The following is a 19,726-nucleotide window of genomic DNA, read 5'->3' as shown; positions in this document are numbered from 1 at the left end:
ATACCCCTCACAAGTTGTATGATGACCACCACGGTCAAGTCATGACATATATACATGCTTGTGTGGCACATACACACACAAATTTAAAAATTTCAAAAACCAAAAACTAAGTTACGTCACCATTCTATGGAATCTATAATTATGTCATGGATATTGACATTGTAATATCCTAGAAAACATAATCACCCTTATATTTTCTACATAAATTCCTTTTTATATCACACCAGTATTTTGTGTTTTTACCATGACGAAGGTTAAGTGCTTTTGTATGTGCACATATGCAAAATAAAACATAAACTTTTAAAAATCTAGAAATTTAACAAAAACTAAGTAATAATGTTCAATTTTATAAAGTGTAATTGTTTCTTTGTGACATTAATAATATTCTAGGGAATATATCATCCTAAGATTTTATGTATAAAAAAAATGCCTCTGCATGTTCAGGGTGATATGACCATAGACATGGAATGAGGCTTTAGCTAGCTTCTGCCTCTGGTTGGTATATGGACAACACCCCTCATGTAAGAAAGAACCTGGCTCTAGTATTTTCTGGTTGAATATCAGACCTGGAGACATACATTTGAGATTTCTACCATAGGCCATTTCCAGACCTTTTATTGTGAATTGTTAAAAACTGCTTTTTCTTGTCAGACATGCATGTTTGGGGTGGGGGGTGATGATGCTACAAAGATGCTGACTGAGTTTTTCAGGTAGGATCTCCAGTCCCAATCATCATGATGTTGACTAGTCAGAGACTGACTGCACTGCCAAGAAAACCCTGCATCAGACCAGATGTGGCTAAGAGGACCAAAGGGAGAGGGGAGAAACTGGAAACTGACTGGGAAAAAGGGCCCAGAAAAGTGAATGGCAGTCACTGATTGGAGGGGTATTCTACAATGTGCCCTTAGTGGCCTGGCTCCTAGCAGTAGAAAGTGGAAAGCGGTGGGATGCTGTCAATACCTTGAGACTGATTAAGCCAAATTTATTTCTTAAGTGATAGATATGAGGCTTCAGCATTGTCACATTTGAACACCAGTTATTTTTGATTAAAGATAACTACTTTCCCCCAAAAAAACAAATGCTTAAACAGATAACCAAGAAGCCTTGATACTGATCAGTGATGCCAGAAGCTAGACTAACATTCAAGATAAAAACAGCAGTCTGGAGAAGGAATGTGCATGTTGGCACACTGCCTCAGACAAAGGCATATTGTAGTATTGGGGGTCACTGTTTTTACTTAACTGAAAACATATTAAATAGAGCTGCCTACAAAAGTCCTTAAGAGTGTAGTATGAATACTTAGGCAAAGCCCAAGTGTTATGATCCATTTGTCCCCAGCAAGTTAGGCATTTAAAGCATTATCTGCCTGCCTTTATGACCTTGAATCAACATATGAACAAGAATGAAGGGTTACTGTCAAAGAATTGATGGGGAATTTGGTATACGACACTCACTGATTGCATAACAAATATTTTCTTCAAACATTAAAAAAAATGTTTTTTCTTGCTTGTGCATCAGCTGACTGAGTATTAAAGGGTTTGGAGAGCAAAAGCAAAAAATGTCATACTTCTTTCTTTGTTTAGTAAGATATTATAAATAAAACGAGTCAATTTAAATGCACAAAAGTGATCAACAGTACTTGAAAAGAATGACTTAGGATGTATAAAGACAAACAAAATTTGAATGGTACCTGTCACACAAATGCCAGAATGAATTTCACTATTATATACAATATGTCATATGCTAATCAAGGTTAAACTTTAAATTTAAATATAAACAAAAATTGAAATTTTTAAAGAGGTAAAAGCCTGAATCAGTGAAGAGATAAAAAAATGCTTTTTCAATAGTGAGCCCAAATAAAACAATGCTAATTATTTTTTAAAGGCAAATTAAATGCTAAATATAAATTAGTAAGATAATTCACAAATGTGGAGAGGTAATAGTATTAGATGCCCAATATTCCTAAACTTATCTCACTGTAATTCCTACCAAAATTCCAGCTGATGTATTTGTAAATATTAAAGCTAATCCTAAAATTCATAATTACAAAGGAAACTAAGTATCAAAATCAGTATTTTAAAAGGAAAATATCTGACCTGGGGAGATACCTCAGTGGGAAAAACATCTGCCTTACAAGCTTATACATATACATACACATATATGGTACATATACATACCATATATGGTACATATACTACTTAACTCAAATTGATCAGATAACTTTCTTAAAAAATGAAAAACTATAAAATCCTAGAACAAAAATAAAAAGGGAGTAGCTCAAAAGTATAAACACAAGAAAGTATTAATAAGTGAAACCTTATATTTCAAAAGTTTCATCAAGAAAGTGAAAGGTAGTCCACAGAAAGGAATACATTTTTTTTTTGTTTTTTCAAGACAGGGTTTCTCTGTGGCTTTGGAGCCTGTCCTGGAACTAGCTCTGTAGAGCAGGTGGTCTCGAACTGACAAAGATCCGCCTGTCTCTGTGAGTGCTGGGATTAAAGGCGTGCGCCACCATCGCCCGGCCGGAATAAAATGTTTTTAAGTCACATATCTAACAAGTTATCTGTGCACTAAATATATAAAGAACTTTCACAATTATGTCATTTTTAAAAAGACAAAGTGGAAGCTGGAGAGATGGCTCAGAGACTAAGAGTAATTACTGTTCTTCCAGAGGATCTGGGTTCGGTTCCCAGCACTCACAGTTACTCACTTGTAACTCTAGGGGATCCAATACCCTCTTCTAACCTTAGAGGGCAAAACATGCATGCAGACCACAGACACACAGAGACACACAGGGGAAGGGGGAGTGAGAAAGAGAGGAAGGGACATGAAAAGATGTCTAATACAAAGAAAAAGTAAAGAAAAAAACAGAAAAATGATTATAATTTCAAAAACTATAGCAACACACATTGACAAAGCTGTAGAAAGATAAAACACTAAAACACTGCTAGCAAAATATAAAATGGTAGTCATTTTGGAAAATCATTTGGCAACTCCTCAAAAAGTTAAACATAGAGTAATATTATATATGTATTCTATGTTCATAGAAAAATATGTATGACACAACAAATTAATACTCAGGTATATATTACTCAAGAGAAATTAAAACATATGTCTAACCAAACACTTGTACAGCACTGTTCAAAACAAGGAAGTACTGACAAAACAAATGTGTAAGAATGTAGGAATATATAACTAAACATTGAATGTTCATACAATATAGCAAACGGGCCAAAAGGAATAGTCATAATACAGGCCACAAAACAGATAAAATTTTATAGAGTTACTTTAAATAACAGAAACTACTCATAAAGAGTCATATGTTCTATGATTTCATTTATACAAACTGTCCAGAAGAGGTGACGATACACAAAGTAGATGAGTGGCAGCCTAGACCTTACAAAGTTATTGTTAGAGGACATGGACTATAAGGACCAGGAATTCTTCCGCCCTCTGCAAAGGGCCATGTGTTAAATGTGAAAGGCTTAGTCCTCAACTTAGACTTATTGGAAGGTGGTAGAAACTTTAACATTTGGGGTCCTAATGGGAACCTGAGGCAGTTGGAGGCATGTCCTCAAAGAAAATTATGCACTACCTTTGTTTTCTGATTGCTGTGAGGTAAACAAGTTTATCCCAGGTGATGGAGGAGGGTCATGTGTCTATGTGTTACTTTCATTGGTTAATAAAGAAACTGCCTTGGCCCTTTGATAGGACAGAAAATTAGGTAGGTGGAATAGACAAAACAGAATGCTGGGAGAAAGAAGCAGATCCAAGCAGATGTCATGCCTCTCCTTTCTGAGATGGAAGCACGTTAAGATCTTTCCTGGTAAGCCACCACCTCGTGGTGCTACACAGATTACTAAATATGGGTTAAAGTAAGATGTGAGAATTAGCCAATACGGGGCTAGAGCTAATGAGCCAAGCAGTGTTTAAAAGAATACAGTTTCCATGTAATTATTTTGGGTAAAGCTAGCCGGTGGCCAGGAGACCTCCAGAGTGGCAGAATGCAGCCCGTAGCGCCTATCACTGCAGTGATGTAGGTGGGTCATCTGTCAATGTGTTGCTTTCGTTGGTTAATAAAGAAACTGCCTTGGCCTTTGATAGGACAGCAGCTTAGATAGGTGGATTAGACAGAACAGAATGCTGGGAAGGGAAGTGAGGCAGACGCTATAGCTCTCCTCTCCAAGATGGACGCCAGTTAAGAATCTTCCTGGTAAGCCACCAACTCGTGGTGCTACACAGATTAATAGAAATGGGTTAATCAAGATGTGAGAGTTAGCCAATAAGAGGCTAGAGCTAATGGGCCAAGAGGTGTTTAAAAGAATACAATTTGTGTGTTGTTATTTCGGGTATAAAGCTAGCCGTGCGGAAGCTGGGCGGGAACGCAGCCCACCGCTCCACACAACACCCAGGTTATCCCCACCAGGATGTGACACATGATTATAGACCCAAAGAGGAGGCTGGGGAGACAAATAACCAAACTGAAAACTCTGAAACTGAGTTCAAATAAACTTTTCCTCTTCTTATGCTAGTCATGTCGGATATTTATTATAGTAATGGGCCCAAGCTTTAAGTCATTTTCAATACAACAGCTTATATAGGGTAACCAGCACAATTAAGAAAAGTATTGAAACATTTTCCCAAAATGATCAATAAGAAAAGAATGAAAGAATACACCATACAGTGTAATAGTTTAACCTGATTAAAAACTGTTCCCCAGTAAAAGGTGAGGGATCTATGCCTTCTTTCCATACAACAGAGTGTAGCAGTTATGTTGAAAATTAGGTCATAGGAAGCCACACAGCTGCACTAGTTTCTTGGAATGCTAGGGGACAAGATACTACTTAAGACTCTAAATTCAGACAATATACTCTAAAATGCACAAGTCACATAGAGAAGTTATTTATAGGTAAAGCTCTGGCTTACTCCAACTTCTGAGTTATCACAAACTATTTACCATGCCTGAGTAAAGAAGTCTTTAGATGATTAGGGCGACTAATTGTGTTAATACCAGACATTTAATGTATACCAACAAAAGTCATGGAGCAAGAACAAATTTTTCCAAAATAGCTCTGCATAAATTCTAAAAGCATTTCTGTGGTTGGGTAGCACTATATTACCAAGAATAAGGGTATACTAAACAATATAGTTACAAAAATGTCCAATAAAATTTTAAAAAGAACATCCCAGAATAATTTGAAGTATTATTAATAATACTTGAGATTCAAGGACAACTTATAATAGGAATGCAAGTCTTTCACAATTTAAAAACTGTAAAAAAAATGTAAGCTGTTACACTAAAAGTGGTTTAAAAATTCTATGGAGGTGGATGCTTGCTATATACCTCAGGCTCAGTTGGAATTCATTATGTAGCCCAACTTGGCTCAGAACAAAGGATGCTTCAGACATTTTCCCTCAAGGACTAGGATTACAAGTGTATACCATCACAAATAGGTACAAATAGGTAAATTTTCTTCTAATCTAATAGTACACTAAGAACATATTTAGAACTGAGCATAGGGACACAAGCCGACAAATATCAGCATTCACGAGACTAAAGCAAGTCACTACTTCCAGGCCAGTCAAGCTACACATTCTGTCTCAAAGAAACAAAAGAGGGGAAATCAGAGCCAGATATACATACATTACTATAATCTGATATTGTAAATGTGTTAATGGAATGTCAAGAGTAAGGTAAGAATAAATGTTACATTGGAAAAGTGAAGACAGTACCTAAGACCGCTTTTCAAAATAGTGACATTTAGAGGCTGAAGAGATGGATCAGAGGTTAAGAACACACACTGATTTTACAGAGGACTCTGAGTTTAATTCTGAATATCCACTCAGGCAGATCACAATTGCCTGTTGCTCCAGTTCCAAAGGGGCCAATGTCTCTGTACTACTTGGGCACCTGCACTTAAGTGAATACACCCACATGCAAAAACACATATATGCACATAATTAAAAGTAAGCTTATAAAAGAACGAACTTTTATTCAGTCATCCCTATTTGATTTGGAAGAAAGAAAAGGAACTATTCCAAGCACGTAGAGAAACATAAAGGCCTGAGCACTGTGGCTGAAAAATATAAAGTATGCCATAAGGAAATCGGGGCTGAAACTTTTGAGTGAGGGGAAAATCCAGTTTCTAAAAAGCAGGTTTCCTTGATCAAATTTGGCCTCAGGAAAGTAACACAAGAGGAAAATACACATAACTTAGAGGTGTACAAGAGCTTTACAGCAATCCCTGGGAAGATAACTAAAAATGTCGCTTGGGGGCAGGCAGAAACAGAGTTTGTTCAGGTTTTTATTTTCACTTTTTACTTATCTTTCTCATCTCATTGCTGGGGGCCAAACACAGGTCCCTGTGCATGCTAGACTAGTCTAAAAACATCTGATAACCTAAAATAGTCAGCAAAAGCACAAAAGACCAGAGAAAACCAGAAGCATCTACTTTGCAGTGACTCTAAGTTGAAATTTCTGGTAATTTGTATACCTCCTGTCATTGCATGTCATGTTGAGACCTTAGCACCAGTGTGATAGTCTTAGGAAAGTTTGGCAAGACTTTATAGGATGCTCTATCTATGAACCAAAAGGCCCTTCAGACATTAAAAATCTTACAGCACCTTGATCCCAGACATTCTAGATTGCATAACTTTGAGAAACCACTTTCTGTTGTTTATATGCTATGTAGACCAGGTCATTTTTCAGCAATGCAAACGAACTAAAATACTGAAGTTTACAAAAATAAAGGACACCAGACAAAACGACTCCATTTGTTGATATTTGTATACACAAATATACTTCAAAGAATATCATAACTGTTACCTGCATAGCACTCTTGCCCATTTTAACAACTTCAAACAACATCATGTTTTCCACTCCATTCTGTTGATGATGACCATTCATTCGGTTTGGACCAGAAGGAGGTTTTCCTCCTCCATTTCCACTTTTACTCTTTTCTGCTGGACCTTTTTTGCCTTTTTTACAAGTCTGCACACACACACACAAAAAAAAAAAACAAGCTGATTAACTTATATCCTTGAGAACTGAAAAAAAATATCAAGAAAGCTGCTGATTAAGTTTTAACTTGATATATAAAAGAATGTCATTCATATATAAGAAAGTTACATGACAGTTAAGACCTCTTTGTTTTCCATGAAGCATACATTATTTTTTAATTTTATTTATTTGCCTACTTTATGCCTTTGAGTGGTTTTTGTGCATGTTTGCATGTATACCATGTTTGAGCCTGGAGCCTATGAAGATCAGAAGAGAGCTTCAGATCCTCTGAGACTGGAGTTAGTTATGTGACACCATGCGGGTGCTGGAAGTTGAACTAGGGTCTTTGTAAGAGTTCTTACTGCTGAGTCAACTCTCCAGCCCAGAAGCTCATATTATCTTACAGCAGATCATAGTCTTTGATGACAAACTGCAGGTTGAAATTTCTAATCCTATTAGGCTGAGTGATTTTGGACATGTTACTTATCCACACATTACTCCACATCTGACATGGTGGCACGTGTTTAGAATGCCAACAGTCAAGGGAATGAAACAGGGAGACTGAAACAAATTCAAGGTCAACCTGGGCTATGTGAGGCCTTGCTGTGAAAGAGGAGAAAGAAAAGAAGGAGAATGAGGGGAGAAGAGGAATAAGAAAGAGAAATAAAAGGAAAAGAGAAACATTTTCTTGTTTGTAAAGCAGAACATAAAAACTATGGCTACCGCACAGGGTTGCTGTGATGATGAAAACAGAAAATATTTATTATAAATATACTCAGCACATAATAAATAAAACAATAATTGCTATTATTATCACTTCTGTTCGAGAAGAAATTCAGTAAATGTTACTTAGATCTAAATCAATAGAATTAAATCTACTAAATTTAATTTTGAAAAACAATGCCATATCACAGCATTAAAAGTACTCAAAATATCAACAAAGTCTGAAAAAAACACCACAGAAATAAAAAACATCTCTTCAAGTTTTATCTTAGTCTATCATTCTGTATTAGGGTACAGAAGAGAGTAGGTAGCTAGAACAACCTCCTGTAAGGTAATTCAGACTAAGTTCAACAACCTAACATAATTCCTGCTGCCAGCTTTATAATTCACTGCAATATTCTTTTAATTTTCAACTTTATTTCATGTACAAGTATTTTTCTTACACATATGGATGTGTGCCCACAGAGGCCAGAAGAGGTTACTACTGATCTCCTCAAACTATTATAGGCAGTCGTGAGCCAGCCACCATGTAGGTTCCAAGAATCAAACACAGGTCCTCTCCAAGAACAGCCAATGCTGTTAACCCACAGAGTCATCTCTACAATCTCATCATTACAATCTCAAACAAGTATTTATAGAGTGTAAATAAAGCTATGAAATTCATTTTTGTCCTGAGTCAACCCTCAAACACCATGAGAATTCAATTAATGATCACTGCGTAAAAATGAAGTTCACTTATAAGAAAGCTGTCAGTACTGGAAGTAGGAGTTTCCTGAATCAGACAATGGTTCCCTATATAGAGCCACAGAAATGGCTCATAAGGTAAAATACTTGTTGCCAAGCCTGATGACCTGAGTTCAATCCCCAGGATTCAAAGAGCAGGACTGAACAACTCCCATGAGTTATCCTCTGACTTCTACACATACGTACGCACATACATACACACATACATACATACGTAATTATGTGCATGAAAAAAGGTAAAGGCTCATTGCATAACTTATGCAAAATACTCCCACAACTTTTACACCTTGTTTAAGAAAAAGAGCCATCCCTACTACATTGTCTTTTTATTGACTAAAAATTTCATAATATAGGTTTTGTTCAAATTCCCTCTAACCCCCTACCCTTTAGTGCTCCCACTATTCCTCCAACCACTTTTCCTTCCTAATTACATCTGTTCTCTATTTTCCTTAACCCCTGGAGTCAACTTAGTGCTGCCAGTAGGTATATGGCTACAGGAAAATATACTTGTACATGGATAGTCTTTCAGGAGCTGAATCCCTATAGAAACCTGATTCTCCCTTTCCCAGTAGCCATCAATTGCCAATAGCTCCTCAGATAAGATCGGATCATAGCCCCCTTCTCCATCCACACTAGTTTGATCTTGCGCAGGTCTTTTGCATGCTACCAGGGGATAAAAGTAATCAACAATTTTACCCTAACTCATTTTTTTAAATATATGAGCATTTCATCTCTACGTATGTCTAAGCACCATGTGTGTGCGTGGTACCTAGGGAGACCCAAAGAAAGTGTCAGAACCCCTGCACCTAAATCACTATGCGGATACTAGGGAATCAAACCTTGGTCCTTTGCAGGAGCAGCAAGCAAGAGTTCTTAACCACTGACCATCTTTCCAGTCTCTCTAATTCACCATTAAAGTGTCATTGCCAAAAATCAAATCTTTCAAGGAAATATTTTCAGACCCTTGTATTTCATAACTTCAGGATCCCTTTTAGAGATATACATTCCTGTGATGATGGAGGAGGGTCATCTGTCTATGTGTTACTCTCATTGGTTAATAAAAAAACTGCCTTGGCTTTTGATAGGGCAGGATTTAGATAGGTGGAGTAGACAGAACAGAATGCTGGGAAAAAGAAAGCATAGCTGGGCAGACACCATGGAGCCAGCTACCAGGTCAGACATGCTGAATCTTTCCCCGTAAGCTACCACCTCGTGGTGCTACACAAATTACTAAATATGGGTTAAAGCAAGATGTGAGAATTAGCCAATAAGAGGCTGAAACTAATGGGCCAGGCAGTGTTTAAAAGAATACAGTTTGTGTGCTGTTATTTCCGGGGCTAAGCTAGCTGTGTGGAAGCCGGGCGGGACTAAAAGCAGGCCTGCCAGCAGCTCAGCACTACACTATGATCTAGAGAGCAAGTGTCTGTCAACCTTCTATAAAGTTACAGTAACTATCTTTGGCTTTGTAAGTGACTGCTCTACTTTGTTTCTATTTCTGTGATAAAATACTTAGGAGAGGAAGGTTTTACTTGGCTTACAATTCCAGTCAAAGTTCATCATTTCAGGGACATCAGGACAGAAACTCAAGTAGTCACACCACACAGTTAAGAACAAATAAAATTAACAATCCTTGCTTTGTCTCAGCTGGCTTTCTCTTTACTCACTTAGGTTATAGTAGTGCTCACAATCGTCCAGGTTTCCCTACATCATTTAACAATCAAGAAATTCCACCAGACATGCCATAGGCCAACTTATCTAATTCATTATACACTCTTTCCTCAAGTAATTTTAAAAAGTATCAAGTTGACAGTTAAATCTAACCAACATAGTCACATACTACATAGTCTTTATTTTTATAAGACATTAAAAATAAAAGCAATATTGTTATGTGATGGACAGTCTAAAAGCAAGCCATTTCTGTAATTTTCTGATCGAGAGTCCAACCTATAGATTTATTTTCAAAGACACTCTGTGTATGTTTGCATATTACTTTACAGAATCCTTTCTGGTTTTGGTTTGTTGTGCTTTTCTTTTTGGTGTTTTGTGGTAATGGGGATGCATTCAGGGACTAATCCATGCAAGGCAAGCAATTATTAGTGAGGTATATTTCTAGTCCTTTTGATTATTATTTTGAGACAGAATTTTGTTAATCATTTTTAGGCTGGCTTGAAGTAAACAAACAGCCCATCCTGGAATGAAAATGCAATCTATCTGCTTTAGCCTCCTAAGCAACTGAGATTAGAGGCATATGTTACCACACCTAGCAAAAACCACACTATGCTTAATAATTATTTCAGTACATAACTTTCATAATATTTTGAGATGTTACCTGTTAGTTAATTTTGCTAAAGGACTCAATCTTTGTGAACCTAAATCATTAATTCATAATTGTAAAATGAAATGCTTTTGCACAAAGTAAAAGAATTTCAGATAAGGCTAAAAAACTACGAGTATATTAAAATGTTTTTTAAAAGTTAACAATAACACAGAACCATATAATTTTAAATTGTGTATCATGTGTGTTAATATAGTTGGTCAGTATGAAAAGTTAGTACAATTAAAATACTTCAATCCATCTGCTGTGCTTGAGGAAAACATGGTAAAATAAGGGAAATGCAGAAAAAGTACAGATTGGTATAGTTACATACACTTGTAATCTCAGCACTTGAAAAGGCAGATCAGAGGCCAGCCTTGGCTGCAAAGCAAGTTCAAGGTACATGACACTAAGACTCTGTCTCCGAGAAAGATGGGACATGGGCAGAAGAGGAGGAAGAAGAAAAAATAAAAGACATTTGGTGGTAGAATCATAGTAAAAAAAAATGGATTCAGATCATTTAACCATTGACTGTCTCTAGATATCAATTTCTATCTATAAAATATGCAAGTTTTATATTCAAGACTTTCTTTTTAAATTGTAGGCAAATCTGTGAGTGGGTAAGTAACATGGGTGAAGAGATGGTGCCTGCTGAGGCTAGAGGGACCAGATTCCCCTGAGACAGACTTACAGGCAGCTATGTGTCACATGATATTGATTCTGGGAATCAAACTGATGTCCTTCAGAAAAGAAATACACAGTTGTAAAAGTTGAACCACCTCTCCAGGCTCAGGTTTTGTAATTTGATTTGATATTAAATTAGGTTATTATAATTATATAATTATACTCATGTATACATATATACTAATTGTTACCACAGCACATAAAACAAACAGAATAATGTTAAAATGTAGTTTCTCTTATTATTACAATAAATCCTTGATCTGGCCACTAACACTTCACCTTTAGCACTAGCTCTGAAAAGTTAAATAAGCTATATCACAAAAAGAAAAATTTTAGAGGGGCTTAGGCTACATCACAACAACAGACAGAATGTTCAATATATGTGAGAGCCCTTGACTCAATCCCTAGCACTACCAAACACAAGGTAAAACAAAACTCAGAAAAGTGTTTACTCTATTGAGATGCCATGAGGATGGACCCTAATCTGAATGTATAAATGAAACTATAAACAAAAGTAGACCCGAGAAAACTGTTTAATAATAAATAATCATAGGCTGGAGAGATGGCTCAGTGGTTGAGAGCACTGACTGTTCTTCCAGAGGTCCTGAGTTCAATTCCCAGCAACTACATGGTGGCTCACTACCATCTATAATGAGATCTGGTGCCTTCTTTCTGGGATGTAGGTAGGCATTCAGGCAGAACACTGTATTAAATAAATAAATAACCATACGCTGCTCACTAGAATTACAAATGTTTGTTTTCAACACTTACGAGTTCCAGTTTCCTTTCACATCCTAGTGTTTCTGTTTTAAATTTCTATTTTTTTAAGGAACTAAACATAAAAATGGTAATAAATTAATTATAGGCATTGTAAGAACTATTCCAAGATCTTGTTAAATAATTTATGTTCCATGTATAAAATGTGATGCTATGAAATCACTAAACATTACAGTTATATTCACTGATAAAAGTTGTTGAAGATTCTCATTGAGTTTGGGGTACACTTTAAACGTAGTTTGCATGGTATGGTTCCATTTAAATCAAATTCCATATGGAATACATACACACACACACACACACACACACACACACACACACACACCTGGCTAGTTTTATGTCATCAGCTTTACAGAAGCTAGAGTCATTTGAGAGAAGGGAACACAACTGAGAAAATGCCCCAACCAGACTGGGCTATGAGCAAGCCTGTAGTTTATTTTCTTGATTGATATAGGATGACCCATCATCCTTCACTCATAATGGTCAGTGCCACTTCTGGCTGGTAGACCTGGGTGCTGTAAGAAAGCAGCTCAAGCAAGCCACTACCCCATGGCCTATGCAAAAACTCCATCATCCAGACTCCTGTTATATCTGAGTTCCTGCCCTGACCTTCCCCAATGATGGAGTATAATGTAGAACTGTAAGCTGAAATAGAAAGCTTCCTCCCCAAGTTGCTTTTGGATATAGTGTTCTTTCACAGAAGTCAAAACCCTAAAGGCGTGTGTGTGTGAGCACACACACACGCACAAGCATACACATTCAAGTTCTTTAAATGTCTGAATTATAAATAAACTCTGGATCCCAGGATTATGAGGAAAGTTCACTGCACAGTTCTATACAACTTAGACTTTTTCAAAATATGTCAGTAGAAAATCATGATCTAAGGCTGGAGAGATGGTTCAGTGGTTAAGAGTACTGACTGCTCTTCTAAAGGACTCAGGTTCAATTCCCAGCACCCACATTGCAACTCACAACTGTCTGTAACTCCAAGATCTGACACCCACACACAGACTTACATGTAAGCAAAACACCAATGCAAATGAAATACAAGTAAATTATTTAAAAATCACAATCTACATGGTAGTACACATGTATAATCTCATCACTGAGGAAGAAGATTATGTCAGAAATATCATAAATTCATTCCAGCCTGGGCATGCCTAAGCTATACAGTGAAACTAAGTAATAAAAAACAAAAAAAAATCCAGCAAAATAATTTAACAACTTACTAATCTATTGACATCTATCTAGCTACTTAGTCATACTCTAAATTTGTGTTCTACTGACTAAAAACTCAACTTTGCTAGTTTTCATCTTTGACATTTACAAAGGATAAAGTGATTTTCACTAGTAAAATAGACATAATGGGTATAAGTTACATGTTATATATTCAGGTTATATATTACATCAGTATGGTGTATCAGAATCAATTTAGAGGCAAATCAAACCAGTTGGGATAACACATTTTGCTTAGCATATTGTACTTTATAAAATGACCTACTAAAAACAAAATTACAGCATTAATTTCAATGATAATATACTATTTAGATATTTAAAAGCTATTTGGGCTGAAAACATAAAGAACCATGTACACTCAGAAGGTCTGCAATACAATTGAGACCCGAAAACAAGCCATATTTAAAGGATAAAAATTCTCTTTCAGTGAAGTGCACACATGCATGCACGTGCATGCACACACAAACATACACACACACACACACCCCTTAAAAATAGTCACATAAATGATACATACTTTGCCTTTGCCTTGCTTCTGATTTTTTCCTTCAATGTCCTCAAAATCTGTGTCAGAAGAAAAATGTGTTTCTGACTCCCTATGACAAAAAGATAAGCAAACATTTTAAACCTTTCTTACAAAAGTAGGTAATGTTTCCAATTTTTTAATATCTATAAAAGAAAGGCATTGTTGAATTATAACAAATCAGCAAGTCACAAATAAAACAGAGTTATAGATGTAGAAAATGGGATGACAGGAGTAGGAAGGAGATAAAAGAGGATGTAAGACCGGGTGGTGGTTGTGGTACACACTTTTAATCCCTGCACTTAGAAGGCAGAGACAGGCAGATCTCTGTGAGTTCAAGGCCAGCCTGGTGTACAGAGTGAGCTCCAGGGCAGTCAGGAGTATACAGAGAAACCATGTCTCAGAAAACTAAAATCAAAACCAAACAAAAACAAAAACAAAATAAACTATTTTGCCATTCAATATTAAATCATTAGAGAATCTTAGCAATATCTACAGTTCCTCTGACTTCTACTTCATTCAAAAGATTTATACATAATATAAATACAAAAATATACTATATAAGTATATATCACTACAAAATGTAATTCTGAATGAATATAAAGAGAGATCTCATAAAAACTCATATAAAATAAACTGAAACATAATAGAGAACTATGCTAAATGCTCAAAAACCTTAATGAAGTAAACAGGCAGTAAACTAATAAGGATAATCCATTCTAATACTAAATAGCAGTGATCTTGCAGAAATAATCTCAGTCTTCTCATCTATAACACAATATACAATATACACAGTCTCTTCAACTTCCAACAGAAAAAACTAGTCCTAAAAAAAACTGGCCCTTGTTTTTAGTGGGAATAGGAATAACTTTGCATAACCTGAATTTTCTCAATACTCACAAAAAAACTGATTTAAATAAAATTTAAGTAGCATGCATGGTTTTTTATATCGTGTGTGTGTAAGAGAGAAAAAGAGATAGATCATGTACAAACTAACCCTACCCAATTTAGACAGTTAAAGCAAGATATATATATTGGTATTTACATAACCATTGGGTTTTCACAATAAAGCTACCATGAAAGATAACGGAATAGCCATTGAAAATGAGTCAGTTCTGCTTCAAATAAATGGAACCAAAGGGAAAGACTACCTTTATAAAGGCAATCCTTTCTATCTAGATTTCTTCTATTTCTGTTTTTATTCCTGTAATATTACCAGCTGTCCAGACACTGTTGAGGTAGGAATACTTCATAAATCTAAAGTAATGGTTAACATACTACAAAGAAAAATTACTATTTATAGTACTTACCTACAAAGTAATTAAAACAATATACTGAAGATAGTGTGAATCCTAACTGTGCCCTATCATGTTGATGTAATAAATACCAGTTCTGAGTACTAATTACTATTCAATTAACTACTATAACCTTAACCATGAAATTTAAAAGATGATTGCTTCTGGACAGTGATGGTGCACGCCTTTAATCCCAGCACTCAGGACGCAGAGGCAGGGAGATCCCTTTAGTGCAAGGTCAGCCTGGTCTACAGAATGAATTCAAGGACAGCTAAAGCTGTTACACAGAGGAACACCATCTCAAAAAACAAAACAAAACAAAAACTTAAAAATATGGCTGTCACTGATATTCTTCTATAATTAAATATAGTATGGTGAAGTAATTAAAACCTTTTTAAATATTTTCATACATAAATTATATTCTTTCCTTCCCAGGTACTTGGGAAGCACTAACTCTAAGCTCAGTAACTGCTAAAAATCTGAACAGTAGCCTTCCCAATACTCTAATGGCCACAGAAGAGCCAAAGGCTCAAGAACATTCTTATTCCTCCCAACAACCTAAACCACAAGAATACGTCACTAGGAATAAAAACTGAATCATCAAAATGGGAATTTAACCCCCACACTGAAAAAAATAAATTCTCCCCAATTCTGTCTAAATTATACTGTTTCATAGGTGAAATGACATATTTATTAATATGTTGACAAAAATATTGAGATAACCCTTCTATGGTTGGATATAGGACTCATCTACTAATAACAGGACTAAATGAATCTTCTTTTCTCACTGTCCTTTACATCTCAGATCCCCAAGCAAATGCTGTTTATTCTACTCTCATCAATCCTAATTATCGATTATCCTATTAGAGATCCATATTAAAGTATTCTAAATTAATACTCTAATCTATAGTATGAACTTTTTAATGATCTTGAATCTTGATGTACATAAAAAATTGTATAATTTTTTCTTAACTTTAAAATAAGAGCTCATAAAAGAAGGCATACCTCCTGTCTTAATTTCTTACACTGTCCTATACATCTTCAGGAAAAGAATTTGCTATTTGAGGAATGATTTTACTTTGGTAAGCAGGCCCTCATTATGAAGCCCAGTCTGATCTCAAACTCTCAATCTTCCTGACTCCACTTCACAAGTGCCGGGATCACAGGCATGTATGTAGCACTAAACGTGGCCCACTAACTCCTTATTTTTTTAAAAAAAATCAAGACTTGGAGAAAGTCTGACTGAAGATGTTATTTTTCCATAGAAACCTTAATGTATAGCAACAATATACTGTGATTAAAATATCATAGATTGGGCTGGAGAGATGGCTCAGAGGTTAAGAGCATTGCCTGCTCTTCCAAAGGTCCTGAGTTCAATTCCTGGCAACCACATGGTGATGGAGGAAGGTCATTGGCTAATAAAGGAACTGCCCTGGCCCATTTTATTGGTTAGAGGATAGGTGGGAGGAGTAAACAGAACAGAACGCTGGGAGGAAGAGGAAGTGAGGTCAGAGACTCCACAGCTCTGCTCTCTGGAGCAGACGCCTGAGAGAGACGCCATGCCCCGCTCCCGGGATGAAGCTCTGACCCAGGATGGACATAGGCTAGAATCTTCCTGGTAAGCGCACCTTGGGGTGCCATACACAGATGATTAGAAATGGGCTAAATTAATATGTGAGAATTAGCCTAGAAGAGAATGGGCCAAGCAGTAATTAAATGAATACAGTTTTTGTGTTGTTATTTCGGGCATAAACTAGCTGTGCGGGCGGCTGGGGTGCTGGGGACACAGCCCCACCGCCCTTATTACTACAGTTGGCGCCCCACGTGATGGACTAAACCCACTTAAAAAAACCTGAGAAGGCTTAAAAATAAGGGAAAGAGAGTTTAACACAGATTTTTGCTGTTTGTTGGTGGCGTGCTGTAGAGAGATTTCCTGATTCGGCAACAGTAGCAGAAAAAACGCTGTGTCATTTTAAAGCGCGACTTCCTGGGGCTGTGCCGCCATTGCGATCTCTGTCTGGCTCCTGTGGGAGACAGAGCTTTTGAATAGAGCATTTGGAGTAAAGTGCTACGATTTGTTTGATGGCAACTAGACTCGCTGTGTTCTCGGGTCTGCTCTGCTTGTTAGAGGCAAGCATGCGCTTTCATCTAAGAGAGGCTTCCTGACTCAGCTTTAGCTGCAAAGCCTGCAGCTCATTAAGAGGTCCTGCCACGAAACACTTAAACGGTGTTGACGAAAAGCTGAACGCATGCTTTTTGGTTTTCAGCCATAGCAGGAAAAAAGCTGCGCCGTTTAAAAGTGCCGGCTTTCTGGGCCATCCTGCCAGGGCAAACTCTGACTGTTTGAGGCAGGAGGGCTGGCTACCGAGAGAGAGGACTTGAGTGTTATCTGTTGTAGCTCACTTGCTGGCAGGGACCTTGAAATGCCATACAGTTGTTGCAGTAAACATGGCTACAGCCTGTATATCCGCCATGAGGCTGGAAAGCTAAGGAATGGACTGGATCTAGCTGGCAAAGCCACGCCTTTAGTCCTACTGAGATTGCTTGGTAAATTAAAGATTCATGTGGTCAGAAAAAGAGAGATATACAGTAAAGAGAGATTCAAAGACAGAGAAAATTTCTGAATGGTTTAAAGTGTGTTAAAAATATATGCAGACTAAAAGTGGAAGTTCTTAAAGTAAAAAACAAAAAGAGAGTTGTTGTGTGTGGTAGCACACGCCTTTAATCCCAGTGCCTAGAAGGCAGAGACAAACAGATCTCTGTGAGTTCAAGGTGTAGTAGCTTACACCTTTAATCCCAATGCCTGGGAGGCAGAGACAGGCGGATCTCTGAGAGTTCAAAGACAGCCTGGTCTACAGAGTTACTTCAGGTCAAAGATACAGAGAACCTGTCTCAAAAAGCAAAGAGTTAAAAGTAAGAATAAACAAAATAGAGGTTAAAACAAAGCTGCACAAAGATGGAAAATACACAGAGAATTTTGATACTGTATGCTATTATGCTCTCTTTGAATTGTTTGAATGCTGAGGAAGGAGCAACAGCTGCTAAAAGATATTTACTTATAAATGCTGCTAAACTAATCCAACATAGATATTTTGGATTTGGATCTAAGGATATGATGCTTTGGAAAGGAGTTTCTTATTTTGTTTTCACAGAGGATGAGACGCTGTTCATTTCTTCTATTCCGATTTGGTATGATAGACCACGCCCTCCTGAAGGGTTGCAGTGAACATCTTCAAAAAATTACTTCACTCAACTGCCAACTGAGATGAAACTAGCACACAGGTTATACCATGAAAGACCTAATTAAAGATGCCCCCATTCAGCAGGAAGCAGTTTGGAGAGAAATAACTGCACCCATATTCCCAAATAATGTTTATAAATGTTCTTTTACATATAAAGGGGGATATGATATAGGTATGAATAATTTGCATTAGTATAGATTTTGCTTCATTGATAGAGATTTAAGGTCAATTTTGTTATATGTATAAGTGTTTCTGATTTTGATTAAGGTATTATGATTGTGTAGTTCGTTTAAATATGCACTGTATAATTAAGAAATATAGGTTGTTAATGGATAATCATCGATAATAGTAAAGCTTGTAGTCATGTTAGTTAGATTTTCTAGATATATAGAGATATGTTTCAGATAGACATTCTTCATGTCTTTCAAAGATTACAGAATAGGACATTTAATGTTTTAATAACTGAGGACTTTTCATGACAATGAGACACTCTGCTCCTGGCAGCACCAATGTACTTCAAGAGGAAGATGTGCATCGAAGAGGCACCTTATGGAGTTTGATAGCCATTTGGGCAAGAAACTGCTCTTGCCTGGACTATTGCATAAACTGGACACAGAGAACCCGCAGAGAGAGGACTACTGAACTTGCCTAAGGTGAGAAGATCTTTCGGGGTTCCTGATTCATGAAAGAGTCTGCGAGACATTCTGCAGGACACAACAGATAGTGACTGAACTGACTTTGAATTTTCCTGCTTTATGGAAATGTCTGCTGGATACCATGGGCCTGAAGGATGAAGATGGATGCCCCAACGGTACAAAAGAACTTTGGGTGACTGTCCAGGCAGCGAGATGTCTTTGTCATTTCTAGAGTTTGAAGTTTCTTAGTTCTTGTTTACTTAGGTAATATTATATCTTTCTGGAGTCTTTGATGGAGTTAAGAATAGTTAGTTATAGTTATAGTTTTTCTTAGTTATGATAAAGATTATTGTAACTTTTACTTGATAACTGTTTTGTTATATGTAATTTTGCTATGTTAAAGTTAAAGCCTTTTTTTTTTGTTTAAACCGAAAAAGGGGAAATGATGGAGGAAGGTCATTGGCTAATAAAGGAACTGCCTTGGCCCATTTTATTGGTTAGAGGATAGGTGGGAGGAGTAAACAGAACAGAACGCTGGGAGGAAGAGGAAGTG

At 36.7% G+C, this 19,726-nt stretch overlaps 1 protein-coding gene across 1 annotated transcript in view; it reads right to left on the bottom strand.

Annotated features, from left to right (window-relative positions):
- Nucleotides 1–19,726, bottom strand: part of Stag2 (stromal antigen 2) — a 133,670-nt gene that overhangs the window by 56,513 nt on the left and 57,431 nt on the right. Inside the window, 2 exon segments of the mRNA XM_041639915.1 lie at nt 6,827–6,991; nt 13,996–14,074. Coding sequence (XP_041495849.1) covers nt 6,827–6,991; nt 13,996–14,074 — 244 coding nt within the window.

This window comes from Microtus oregoni, unplaced genomic scaffold (assembly GCF_018167655.1).
Source record: "Microtus oregoni isolate MIOR12 unplaced genomic scaffold, Mior012 000061F_ref0000440, whole genome shotgun sequence".
NCBI classification, from domain to species: Eukaryota; Metazoa; Chordata; class Mammalia; order Rodentia; family Cricetidae; genus Microtus; species Microtus oregoni.
Note: the sequence above shows the minus strand (reverse complement) of the source record. Positions and strands in the feature narration are given on the sequence as shown.